General features: G+C 44.3%; 1 protein-coding gene across 2 annotated transcripts in view; it reads right to left on the reverse strand.

Moving 5' to 3' along the window:
- The window catches only part of RHOJ (ras homolog family member J), a 64,802-nt gene extending 52,857 nt beyond the window's left edge, over positions 1–11,945 (reverse strand). The window contains exons 1-2 of one of the 2 annotated variants that reach the window (XM_075503784.1): positions 11,570–11,945; positions 11,190–11,414 (exon numbers count right to left, since the gene is read on the reverse strand). In XM_075503784.1, the coding sequence (XP_075359899.1) occupies positions 11,190–11,367 (178 nt within the window). In that variant the 5' untranslated portion in view covers positions 11,368–11,414; positions 11,570–11,945. Of the gene's footprint in view, positions 1–11,189 lie in introns of both variants that reach the window. The other variant, XM_075503783.1, reaches the window with a different exon arrangement.
- Between the last annotated feature and the right edge of the window lie 1,036 nt (positions 11,946–12,981).

Below are 12,981 nucleotides of genomic sequence, written 5' to 3' on the forward strand. Positions count from 1 at the left end.
CCCTCCTAGATTTTGCTCATTCTTTTGCTGAAAATTTTAGTGGCAAGTTTTCAGAGAACAAAAATGGGATTAAACTAGAAAGGAATTACAAGCAATTCTATAGTATCTTTTGTGTTTTGATACAGCTGAAAAGGTTTGTGTGTAGTTATAACTAACCAAAAATAAAGACGCAATTACAAAATACCTCTCTAGAGGTATCCTGTAATCTATATGTAGATAGACCCTGAGCCCTCAGTGAAGTTTGTGTGCCCATATGGAGCCATTTGGGAAGCAGGATCATACAACGCAACCTGTCAATAGCAACGTTGTCGTCCAAGCTTGAACGGACAACACAAGTCTTGGGCATTACTTCCATAAGCCATTGCTTGATATATATAGCATAAAACAGATGGTCTCAGGAGGCATTTTCAGTGTGAGTTTGTTCCAGAACTGAGATTCCCTGGTGGAAATGCCTCACCTCTTAAATGAAAAATCAGGTCTCTGCATTTCTGCTGCTCATGGACAGGGTCTCAAGCAACTGGGCACCCCAAATTAGAAAAAAATGTTCACTCTAGGCATAGTTAGTGGAGGAAAATACTGGTTAGGTAAGATAACCAGTTCTGAAACGGAGCCGGGGAGATTGCTCAGAAACCGAGAGTGTCCAAGATGGGGAGGGTCTGGCCTTTGAGGACAGAGCTGCTCACAGCAGCTGGATGGCTGCCCGCTCTGGAGCTGGAGCATGAGACAGTTTGTGAACTTAAAACACATTTTCCAACCTTACGGGATTTTCCTTATGGTCTGTTCTCAGCAAAGCAGCATTATTATTGTAAATAGATGCTCTTTTTGTCCCATCTCCCAGGGGATAAAACTTAATGTTATATTTGAACACGTATGTTTTCCCACTCATTGCTGAAGCTGTTCTTTTCCTTAAAGTCTGCAGAAAGCTGAGCATTAGCAGATACTGTTAATATCATTACTTCAAAGTTATAGCTGGATGTCTGTGCCAGAGAGTCTTTAATAAGAGACGTGGCCTCCGTCCCCTCAGAATTGCAGGGGTTGGAAAGTAGTTTCAGTGAGTCATCTCAGGCATCCTCCTGCACTGTGGCAGGCGCTTTCTGTCCAGCCCCTCTGCACAGTCGTCTTTAACTCTTTCAGATGCCTAAGTGCTGGTTCCTGTGCTCGTCACTGGGACTGCTCTTTCCATGATACGCTTGCATACTGTCCTGAATGAGGAATGAGGATCCTGGTACAGTGCTGTGCTGCTCTTCCCCGCCTGCTCCCAAGCCATCACCCTCCTGACTGTGCCTCCTGTGCCACTGTGCTTGGGAATATTTTTACAGCTGTCCACCTCCCTCCTTTGGGAGGGTTTTTTTTTCTTTTTTTCCCAGTGCTTCTCCTGTCTGTGAATGGTTTTTCCAGCCTTCTCTTCCCCTGAGGCTGGTTGGTGCATTTCATATTTATGGATTCATTGCTGTGCCAGGGCAGAAAGGCAACCCTGGGGCAACCCCACTGCTGGATTTGCTGGAGCACTGGACCCATACTAAGTCTGGGGAACTGTGCTAGCTGAAATACCAAGCTCTCATGGTCTTTCATGCCTTCCCCTTCCCTGGGATCCCAAAAACACCACTTGGACTATGGGGACTAGCTGGGGACACCACTTCCCAGCAAGTGCCACAGGGTGCAGATGGCACTGTGTCCCCCAGGACCCCTCCGAGCCATCCTGCCTACCCTCATATGATGACTTTCCATGTCCACAGTGATATCTGTTTAAGAAGAGGGGTTTGGTCTTGGTCATAAATCTATGAATATGTATGCTACAGAGCAAATACTAAGGAAAAGCCATCACTGCATAATGAGATCTGCATCCGTTTCAGCCAAAGGTGGTAGCAACCACGTGGTTGGATTGTATCATTGGGTCCTCCCTCATGCTATGCTCACCTGGCTGTGTCCTCACTACTGAGACAGGATGGATGGTGCTTGGGATTGCAGTGAGGTGTCATGATTCATTCTCAGATCTGGGAGGGCTTTCCTGTCCACCTGGGTACCTGGTGGGAAAGTCATTGGCTGACGAATGGCACTTGAGCATTTTAGCACATGTAGAAGTTGCACGTAAGGTCTAGTCTCTGCATTCAGCCAAGGCTGCTGGTAGCACGGCTTGTCTTGGGTGAGAGATTTCTGAGTTTGAATGTGAATAATGCTTGGCAATAAATAGGGTAAATTCACTTTTTTTTTTTTTAGCTTTTAATTATTAAACATTATTTTAAAACCCATTTCCCCTGACGTTGTTTGGGGAAAAAAGAGAAATGAATACCAGTTCATAAATCCCGTCTAGAATTCATTCATCAGCGCCTCTTGGGATAAAACTTGGGGTGACAATTCATAAAGCTTTCATTCTTCCGTAACTTACTCCCTGACTTAGCTGGAAGACCCATAGCTTGGGATACAAGAACAATATATCTGACAGGAGACTGGTGAGTGATCACTCTTAAAAGCAGACTAGAAATACAATAACTTGGATTTTTTTCATTGCGAAGATAAATAATAATTTGACAGGAGATGTCATTACTGTTTAATGACTTTGTCTGAACAGAACAATTGAAGGAAATATGTTTGCTCTTCCTCATCCCTTGCCATTTCCATGATGTCATTAGGTCTGGCCATAACAACTGGAAAGTTAGAACATAGGAAAGGTACTGCCTGCAGGGCAAAATATACACAGTGATGCATGCTGGCAATGGTGTGTGTCACTAGAACAGACAGCAAGGTATCAAGGTTTATCAAGAGAACAGAAAATGAGAAGGAGGTTTTAGTACAGGTATGTTGCATTGACTTGACCAGTAACTGAGCCATCATAACGATGACTTAGTAAAAACACTGCCACATCCTGCAGAAACGAAGAAGTTTGTACATGTCTAGGAATTTTGGTTGCTTAGACCTCTTTGCTAAGTTTTTGTTTTTCTTTCCTACATGTGAAGCATCTGCTGTTGAAAAGCATCTGCCTGGCTGTCAACATGCGCCTGGTCTGGCACCACCTGTAAGTGGTTTTGCCCCCTGGTGCGGATGGCTGGCCGCATGTACTGAGTCAATTATTGATTTTAAGATAGTGGATGTGATTATTAGTTCAAGCTGTAGAGATTGTCCTTCAAGGGCCAGAGGCCACAGTTTCAGTTTTGGTTTCCTCAGCTGATGTCACCTCCTACAATGTTACACTGATTAGAAGGGGAGGGAAAGACTAAGACTGACTGTCGTGGAGTAGTGGAGAAGAAAAGGGTCATTTTCTCACCACTTCCACTGTTAACCCTTTTTGTGCTCCAGACATGCTCCATGTCTTTTTGCAGCAGTGCATTGCTGCATAAGCAAAATTTCAAAATCTGTTTGCCCATCCATATATCAGAAGAATCATTCCAAAAAGTCCCTTTCTACAGTACTGAGTACAAGAGTGCTGGATTGGGCCAGACCCACAGCCCAGGGAGTCAAGTCTTCATCTCTGATGTAGCAGTGAGCAGATTTAAGATAATTTGCCATTCATCAGACCAAATCTAGGTCTTATCCCAGCCTCTAACGAAAGGCAGTGTCAGCTCACATTTTATTATCTCTTGCAGAAGTCTTTTTCATTAGCTTATGATAGCACTTAATCTCCATGATATCTGGTCCAACCTCCCTTTTTGCAAATCTTGTTAAAATTTTGTCCTCAGTAACTTCTGTACAGTGGCAAGTTCCTTGGAGTAACCACATACCATGTGCAGAAATATTTCTTTTTAAGACATTTGACTTTCTCATCTTTCCAACCCATTCCCTCAGGACTGTGGTTGACCTTAAAAAAGCCCCATCATTCTACTTCCGAATGACCAATACGCATTCAAATGGTCTAACTCCTTGCTTAGTATTCTTTGTGCTTCTTATTGCCCTTCAAACACCACATAGCTAATACAAAATAGTAGACAGAGGGGCTTAGGTGGAATTTAGGGTGAAGAAGTCTGGATAAAGTAACATGGCTGCTTCATCTACTCCTGGCACTATCCTTCCTGATGCGTGTTGTAGTTTGCTTATTCTCTACATCTAGTTTTTAGACTGTAAATGTTATTCATGGTGCAGTGTTGTCTCCTGCCGTGCTTGACGCACAAGGACATCCATTGACTGCTGATACTGGATGAAGAAATCAGTTCTCTGCATCGGGCTGCAGCAGCTTCTGGGCTGCCAGTTGAGTCCTGGGTGATCAGGTGGTGGGTATGGGAGGGGTTGGTGCAGAGCTCTTTTGTGTCTCTTTGTAGCTTAAAGCTTTTGTCGGTGTAAAATCAAACCAGGAATGGCAACAGTACAAAGAGAAGCTGTATAACAGAGCCAGAGGCAAAGGTAGGAAGCAGCTCAGGTGCTGCAGGTTCCTCCCCAGCCACAGCTGCATTTCAGCAGCGCCAGGGGACAATGGGGACTTTGTCACCGCAGCACTCAGAGCACTGCTGCAGAAACGATCTGCCCTCAGTAAATAGCATCACAAAGCATGCACACACGTCTGTCTCCATGGGCTTCAAGTGGATTGTGCACCCACAAGACAATACCGGGATGTGTGTGAGGAAGAGAGATATGAGCGATAGTCATCTCAAGTCTTCACATACTGTAAAACACCTTCAGAAGGAAAAGGTCTTAAGACGCTTGGGGGTGTATACGGTGCTCATTTCATCTGAATGTGGAATAACCATGGCGACGCAGGAAAAAAGCACCTCTTCAGTGTAAAGACTGTCTAGGCTTCCTGGATGTGAAAAAGCCTGAGGATCACTAGATCTCCTCTGGCTTATGTGACACAGGACATCATAGAATTAAACTTTTTGTGGGTTCTGTAAAATTTATCTTCAAAAAAGCCAGCCATGAAAACTTTTGAATTGCACTGGTGGGTTTCTGTTGTGTCATACCTTGAATGTTTTATTGAGATCCCTGGTTTATTCTGGATAGTACCAGGAAGATTGGCAGAGAAGTCCTTTTAGCTCCTGAGAGGCAAAATGAACATATCTGTTCTGTGGCTGCTAATTTAAAGAGCCAGATCTTAAGAGTCAATGCTTTCTTGTCTCAAGGATAAAGTTCAAATATGTATGATCAAAACTGGATGAACATTAAAAGGAAAAAAAAAACGATTGCAAACATCCATGCAAATAAACATCACAGCTCTCTTTCAGTGCTATTTATAGCTCACTCAGTTTAATGACCCCAAACATTGCATGAAGGGTTTCTCTAATGTGCTACCAAGACTGTTTATAGGAGACAACTGTCTCAAGAATGTGGTAGTGTGAAGACTCCCACGGCAGCACCCATGCAGAAATTGCAGATCTCCTTGGGCAGTCTCTTCCTGTCTAATGAAGTTTCAATAGGGGAAAAAAGTGATGGTATGGGGTTTAAGTCATTGCTTACACACCATGGCAAGCAGACATGGGTTGAAACCAGGGTGCATTAGAAATCAATTAAAAATAACCAGCACATCTCAAGTGTGGACGGATGTGCTCTTGTGCTTGTAGCTGGAGAAATTTGGGATGTTACGGCTCCCATCTGATTTCTGCCGTGTCTTGGCTGGTGGTTCCTCCCCCATGGGGAGAGGCTGCAAGGCAGAGCTGCTCGGTGCGTGGCCTGTTGACAGTGTCAGGGTGGTCCCAGTCTCCCTTGGGTGCTGCTGCCTGCCCCAGGACTGAGAGTGGCCAGCCATGGGCAGCCCCATGAGCAGTGACAGCCCACTTCCAACCACTCTTTTTCATGGGAGGACACGAGGAACAGGGATTTGAGTCAGCGCTGTGGCATACGGGCAGGATATAATAGGTTTATGGGTTTGCACAGGTACAAGCTGACTGCTCTGGACAACAGCTGTGCTAATAAAACTGCCAGAGCAGAAGACTCTCCCTTCCCGCATGGCTTGCCTGGCCAGCAAGGTTGGGATCACTGCTCTGCGAGACCAGTGAGCACTCCAACCCACTTCAGTGCAAAGTCAGACAGATTAGATGATTGAATCATCACTAAAGAACAAAAAACCGTGTCTCCTAAGAGTAATTAATGGCTGTCATCTTCTATATTGCTTTTAATTTACAGAGCTTCAGTCATGGCTGAACTATTCTGTATGCTATTCATTAGCTGATCACATGCCACTGCTAATTTTTTTCAAATGGATTCACTATTTATAAATGTTCACCGGTTTGTGCTGACACATGAGGGGAGGGAGGGACATATTTATGCCATCTACTTTTTGTCTTTAGTGCAGATGCTTTGCAGTTCTCCTTTGGAGGGATTGACCTCTCTCATTTACCAAAGATGCAACTTTGGCTCCTAAAGCTATTTGTATGACATTCATCTATGTGCTATGCCTGAACTAGACAGTTGAAGACTCACCACCCTCTTCTCCTCAGACTTCAACCATCTAATGAGTCCATTCACCTTTGTCTGCACAGTGGGCCAACTTAGTTGCATGGCATTTGTACTGTTCCTCAGTCACTGAGATTTTTTACATTAAAAAAAAGCACTTTTAGAATAGAATAGAATAGAATAGAATAGAATAGAATAGAATAGAATAGAATAGTTCCAGTTGGAAGGGACCTACAGCAATCATCTAGTCCAACTACCCTGACGACTTCAGGGCTGACCAAAAGTTAAAGCATATTATTAAGAGTATCGCCCCAATACCTCTTAAACACTGACAGGCATGGGGCATCAACCACCCCTCTAGGAAGCCTGAATATAAATTTTAGGCTGAATAACTTCCATGCTAAAAATTGCTGTTTTTTTAGGGTTCATGAATATCAAATGGGATGCTTGGTGGCTGCCTAAGTAACAAATAACACACATCTCCCTTCTGTATTTCACAGAGCAAGCCAGTTAATTTTGGTACTATTAAACCAACTCTGCTAGTAGTTGAATTGAATTTTTTTGTTGATACAACCTCAGCCCTGATTAAACATTTATAACCTCACATAGCTAGACACAATACAAGTCACCCTGGCTGAGAGACCTTTGCTCACGGAAAATCAGCATTTGATGTTCAAAAGACGGAATGGAACCAGCACGTTAAAGCATCTAGTCACTATCCAAACAGTCCCTATTGTTACAGTTATTGCCAGTAATATCCTGTTTGTCACTGGGATAGCGCTTTGGTTCTCCTGCCCTAGAAATAGCCATTTACCTGGTGGCTAAACCCTTTTAGTGTGGGACTTGGAATTTCACCAAAGGTAAGGAAACCTACTCAGGGCTCTGGCCTCCAGCAAAACCTCTTCAAAATGCCTTGAGAAATAAGCAGACTCATAAACTTCCACACACCCAACAAAAGAACCCAGTTTTGCATCCAAATAACAAATTTGCCTTCCCCATCTGTCTGGCATTGCTGCTGACCCTACTTTACATCCATCACATCCCAACCCTGGCAACAGGCCCTGAACAAATCCATTTTTGTGGACTGTGGGTGAAATCTGTGGCAGAATATTACTAGTGTGGAGCTAATAACTGGTTTGGACTTTTGTACAGTGCAGCTGCACACATGGTGAAACACCAACAGCCTTTCGCCCCAGGCATCACTGTGTCTGAGTTGTAAATGCTGTGCGAGTTATCTGCAGGAAGCCTGTTCCTTCCCTGGGTGAAATCCATGTATTGCCTTTGATTTTCTTAGAGGCAGAGGCTGGGCCCAAATTTTATAAAGTGGTTTCAAACCCTTGCATGTGAAAGGCACTGAATAAGTACCGTACAGATCTAATACTGTTGGAGCTCAGACCTCTGAAAAGGCTTCCTCTGGGCTACCCTTGTCAGCACGTTCACCTGTTTCACCCGTGCCTTTCAAACCTGCCCCAGGTATGCAGCTAAAAAGATGCAATGCAGCAGGGCAAGTAAACCTAGCTGGTGCTGCGGGGCCGTGAACAGTTAACGCCTTGGCCACGGCAGCGGTGCATCTGGAGCTCTTCCCAATGCTGGGCTGGATAGCATCACTGTCTCCCCTGAGTCGCCGGAGTCGCGGCAGTGAGAAACTGCTCTGAGATCACCACTGGAATCCTCGATTTTTAATGCTTTCCCCCTGCCCCTTTTCCATTAGAAAGAAGGAAATTGGTAAATGCCCTGGGACTTGCAACCAGGTTGTGACCCAGTGAGGCAAGAGGAAGCGCTTGCTGACACACCGCTGCTGGTAATAACGCCTGGGTGAAAAACCTTCAATGGAAAGTGCAGCTTTGCAAAAATCTGCAGCAATTAATTGCTTTTGAGCATTTCCAGCACAGAAGAACGGAATCAAATGGTTTCAGCTTGTTTGGGAAAGTTGAAACCATTAGTTTTGGAAGGGGCAAGGGCAGGGGCAGACAAACCGGTTCCCTGGGGTAAATTCAAATGTGATTTTCCAGAGCCTCAGCCACCTTGCAGCATCTGCCCATGTGTGAAGCCTCCCTGGGTGCTGTGGTGCCTGCGGTATCACCGTGCCCATGGTACCGCCGTGCCCATGGTACCGCCGTGCCACCTCTCCTCTTGACCAGGGGCTGCCACGCAGACAGATGTGGAAGGGGCTCTTGCAACAGAATATGCTAAAGGCTGTAAGCTCAGGGGTAAGTTTGCCCTAAGTGAGCTCTTTCCTTTCTCAATACCCACAGTATTTTAAATAGGTTATGTTATACTTTATGCCATGTAATATTTTTATGTTTTATGAGTGGGTTTTTTTCCAGCACTCTGCTCCAGAAGTCATTTCCACTGCTCAATTCTGTGTGTAGTTTTGTAGTGAAATTGGTTTAATAAATGATGAGATTTCTCAAAAACCTGAAATTCCATTTTTGATCGATGTTAGTTTTGACCACTGCTGCTGGACAGTGTATGTCTCAGAATAGCATGTTAATATACAGAGCTATTTTCACAGAATCACAGAATCGTATAGGTTGGAAAAGACCTTTAAGATCATTGAGTCCAACTGTAAACCTAACACTACCAAGACCACCACTATGCCATGTCCCTAAGCAGAAGGACATGGTATTTTTCCCTTATCTTGGTTTTTTCCCTTATCTATTGGTTTTCCCTTATCTATTGGTTTTTTATTATTTTCCCTTATCCCTCATTTTCCCTTATTTTATCCTTCCCTTATCCCTTATAATATCCTTATATCCCTTATAATATCCTTGTATCCCTTATAATATCCTTATTTTATCCTTCCCTTATCCCTTATAATATCCCTTATTTTCCCTTATTTTCCCTTATCTATTGGTTTTTTCCCTTATCTTTCCGAACTTTCTCATTGAAAACATTCTTAGTTTATATTTATGTGCTATAATAGTTAAGAAGGCAAATAAGAATAGCTAGAGATATTTTAGAGGTCTAAATCTTCAAGCCCTGAAAATGTAGCTTGATTTAAAAGTGCATGCTTACTGCTTTTACCTGGCACCCTAAGGAAATAAGGATTACGTAGCGACACTTTTCATCTTCCCATTCTTCTCTCAGCCCTCCTCTCCCCCAGTAACTTTGGACGCCACTAGCAATTTCTACCTCTTCTGACAGAGAGGAAATGAAATCCAAGCAAGTCCCTGCGAGTCACCTGCGGCTGGATAGGGAAGAGAAGCTCAGAATTGTGCCCCTGCTGAGTGCCAGCCCGGCTGGCGTCAGTGCCGATGTGTGTGCACGTGTGCCCCCACGCTCCCACCAAAACCACCCAGCCGGCAGGACGATGCATACGTGGCCTGGTACAGGCTATCGTATGAGTTTTTCCATACGCAGAGTTATTCGCAGGGCATGGGAGAGAGTGAAGGGCAGCGGGTGCTGGGACCGGCGTATTGCTGGGGAGCGAGGCTGTAAGGGACAAGCAGATCTCAGCTTATCATGGGAAAGTGGGTGCTGTTGCAATATAAGACATAAATTCATGCAGCCAGGCTTCCTTAGGGTTTTTGGCTCATGGAAGTACTTATTTGCACCATGCAATATTCTTATAACTTGTCTGGGTAAAGGTTTTTTTCTAAAAAGATCATTTAATCTATCTGGTGGGAAGGGCAGAGGAAAAAGAGTGTTGCTTGCATTAGAAGTGACGCTGCCCACTCTTGTGGAGGAAAAGGTCTTCACATTTCCATGGATCAGATTCTGCAATTACACAGCTTGCTTGTTTGGCCAGTTCATCTGCTAAACCTGACACGAAGCCAGAACGAAAACAGAGATTTTCCCATTACAGAATACCAAATCTATGATAAGCCACGCCATGAAAATTCAGTTTTTAAGGAGGTGGAGAGAGAATGAGGGAAACTCCAAGTGCTGTTGCAAGATAAGCAATGAGTTTTGCAGCGCTTCTAGAATCTGTTTTTCAGGGATCTCATAAACAACAACCATAAGCCAAAGGAGCACTGAGAGAAGAAAAACAGCAGAATTCGGGATAGGAAAATTTAAGCAGAAGTTTGAGCAACAATTTTAGCCTATCACACCATCTGCGTGATAACTTTGGACACAGCTGGGTAAAGTAAGTAATTGCTATGGAAAGAGGCCTGTGAATATTGCACTTAATCTGTGGGTCTGTTTTGCACAGCGATGTAGTGAACATCATCAATGATCTTGACTATGTTTGTATTTTTTTCTTATACTACAAATTCCCTCACTATAAAGTACTCAAACCAATCACCACTTCTGCTTTCCCTACCATCAGGTTATAGTATTCAAATGTATTTATAAATCGAGTAATGAGTAACAAATGTCTGAAAGGAAAGTTATATTCTGGCAGCACTGAAAGAGACTATGCTGTTTTCTCAAAGATTACTCCTTAAATAGGATATAAATATTGTAATTTATGCTTCATTTGCCATGAGGCACAAGATCACCAATAGCACATATTTTTATGTGTGTATATATATATATATATAGTCTTCATCATTACTGCAGCCTGCGAAGTTCAGAACTTCAGAATTTCAAAAACAAAGCAAGAATACAAATCCATGGAGGCTGAATTATATTTATCGTCCCAAAAATCCAGTGGATTTAACTGCATCCCTAACGCTGCTTATTTGCCAAAACCAAAATAAAAATCAGAAGCAAACAAGTAAGTTCTCTGAATAAATCCTGCATTGCCCCAATTATATGAGCTGCCATCTAAGCCGTCTGGCTACCATCCAGGCCCGAATCACATTCCTGGACAAGAAGTAACCCACGCATCCCCTCTGAACTGTCCTCTCCTCTCCTTGATCTTCCTTTACCTCCCACCTGGCCCTCCTGCAGCTCTCAATTAAATTTCTCTTAAAGCACTTTCTTACCTGCATAGTGGTCAAACACAGTGGGGACATACTCCTCCGGGAAGGCATCATTGGCGTAACTCATCAGCAAACAGGTTTTCCCAACTGCGCCGTCCCCAACCACCACGCATTTTAACATCTTCTTCGTGTTATTGCTGCTCCCATCAGTGCAGTTGTCATCTTCTTCCTTGCAGTTCATTCTTGCTGCTGCTGCTGCCGCCGCCGCTGCTCTTGCTGCTCCCAGGACTTCCAAGTGCACATGAAGGAAAAATGAAGTGCGATTGTATTGACTTTTCCTGAGTTTGGAAGGGGGGGGGGGGGGGGGGGGGGGGCAGCAAAATCTCAAACTCAGGAAATCATACTAATGTTTCCAGGCTGTCACAGCCGCTTCTAACAATTACCAGATCAGTCAAAAGAATCATCGAGGTGAATAAATTAAATATACAGAGAGGAATATAATAAAAAAGCGATCTGTCCTTTCTTGTTCGTCCGAGTCAGGAAATCCTCATCCTGCCCCGGAGTTCTCAGTATTTATTGCGACTTAAAAAATATCAGCAGCCTGCGGCTTTGATTCGCGTCTCCCTTCCTCCAGCTTGGCTGCAGGAATCAGGGATTCCTGTTAAATCCACTCCATTTTCCATTTCATTTCTAACATGGAGGAGAGCCTGGAGGTTTTTAATGGAGTTTTTCCTTTCTTTCTCCAGCTTGCTGTGTGTCAGGAAATCATGGGTTTCCTGCTGAATTCCATATTAGGATCAGTGGGCTTGTGAAGGGCTGCAAACAATGGGAGCTCTGTGTGTATTTGTACTTTGGAGGAACTCTGCCAGGACATGGAGAAAGAAAAACACTAGAGGTCTCTCTGCAGACCGAAGTTTTTAGGCTTCCTGCTCCATCCCGCGCTCGAGCTGCTCTCCGGGCTGCCGGCACCGAGAGCGGCGAGGAGGATATCGGAGAGGCCGTGAAAGACGCGGGTGTTGGACCTACATGGCCAGGCAGAGTACAGGGAGGCTGGGAGCTGTGCCGGTGTCTCGGGGTTGTCTGTTGCTCCTAGGCGCGATCTCCTCTGATCTCGGGACAGGTATTTTCTTACGTTTGGGAGGGGAAGGGGGGAGGTAGAAAGGCAGACAGGAGGTATAGTGGGTAGGTAGGGTTTAATGTCAACTTTCTCAGTGTCTGTAGTCCTTTCAAGAACTTTGTTAGAAATAGTAAATAATTGATTTTTCAATTCAGGCACTCAGAAAGTATCTCTTGCATTTCCCCTCATCCACCCAAAAAAGAAAAAGAGGGATTTTTCTGCCCCCCCCCCCCAGTGTAAATGTGTAAACACAGACAGAGATAGAGAGAAAAAAGAGGAATTAAGAGTTGCAGGAATTAAAAAAATTTAAAAAATAAAACCACCGCATAGCAGTCTGTGGAAAACCAGCTTTGAACTGTATGATTCCTGCCCTCTCATCTGTTTTGGTTTGGAGTTCCACGTGCCTCTTAAGTTTTCTCTCAGTTTAACTATGTAACAGCCTATATGCACATGAAGGGCCAAACGCCCTGCTCCTTCAACAGGAAAGATTTTGCAATTTCCAGCAGAAATGAGCCAGACGTTAACATAAACCCCAGTACAGCAGGCCAGCACATCCTGCTGGCTGCACTTCCCTTCCACGAGACTCCGAGGCTTTGAAAGGGGGAAACAGCCGGGGAAGCACACGGGTGCTAAACGCTTCCCCCGCCTTGCTCATGCCTGGCTAGAAAGAAATGCCCCAAAGCACACACAGGCTTGGAGCGACCCACACCTGGAAGTGTAAAGACCAACACAACCTTG

The sequence above is a fragment of the Mycteria americana genome, chromosome 5 (genome assembly GCF_035582795.1).
Source record: "Mycteria americana isolate JAX WOST 10 ecotype Jacksonville Zoo and Gardens chromosome 5, USCA_MyAme_1.0, whole genome shotgun sequence".
NCBI classification, from domain to species: Eukaryota; Metazoa; Chordata; class Aves; order Ciconiiformes; family Ciconiidae; genus Mycteria; species Mycteria americana.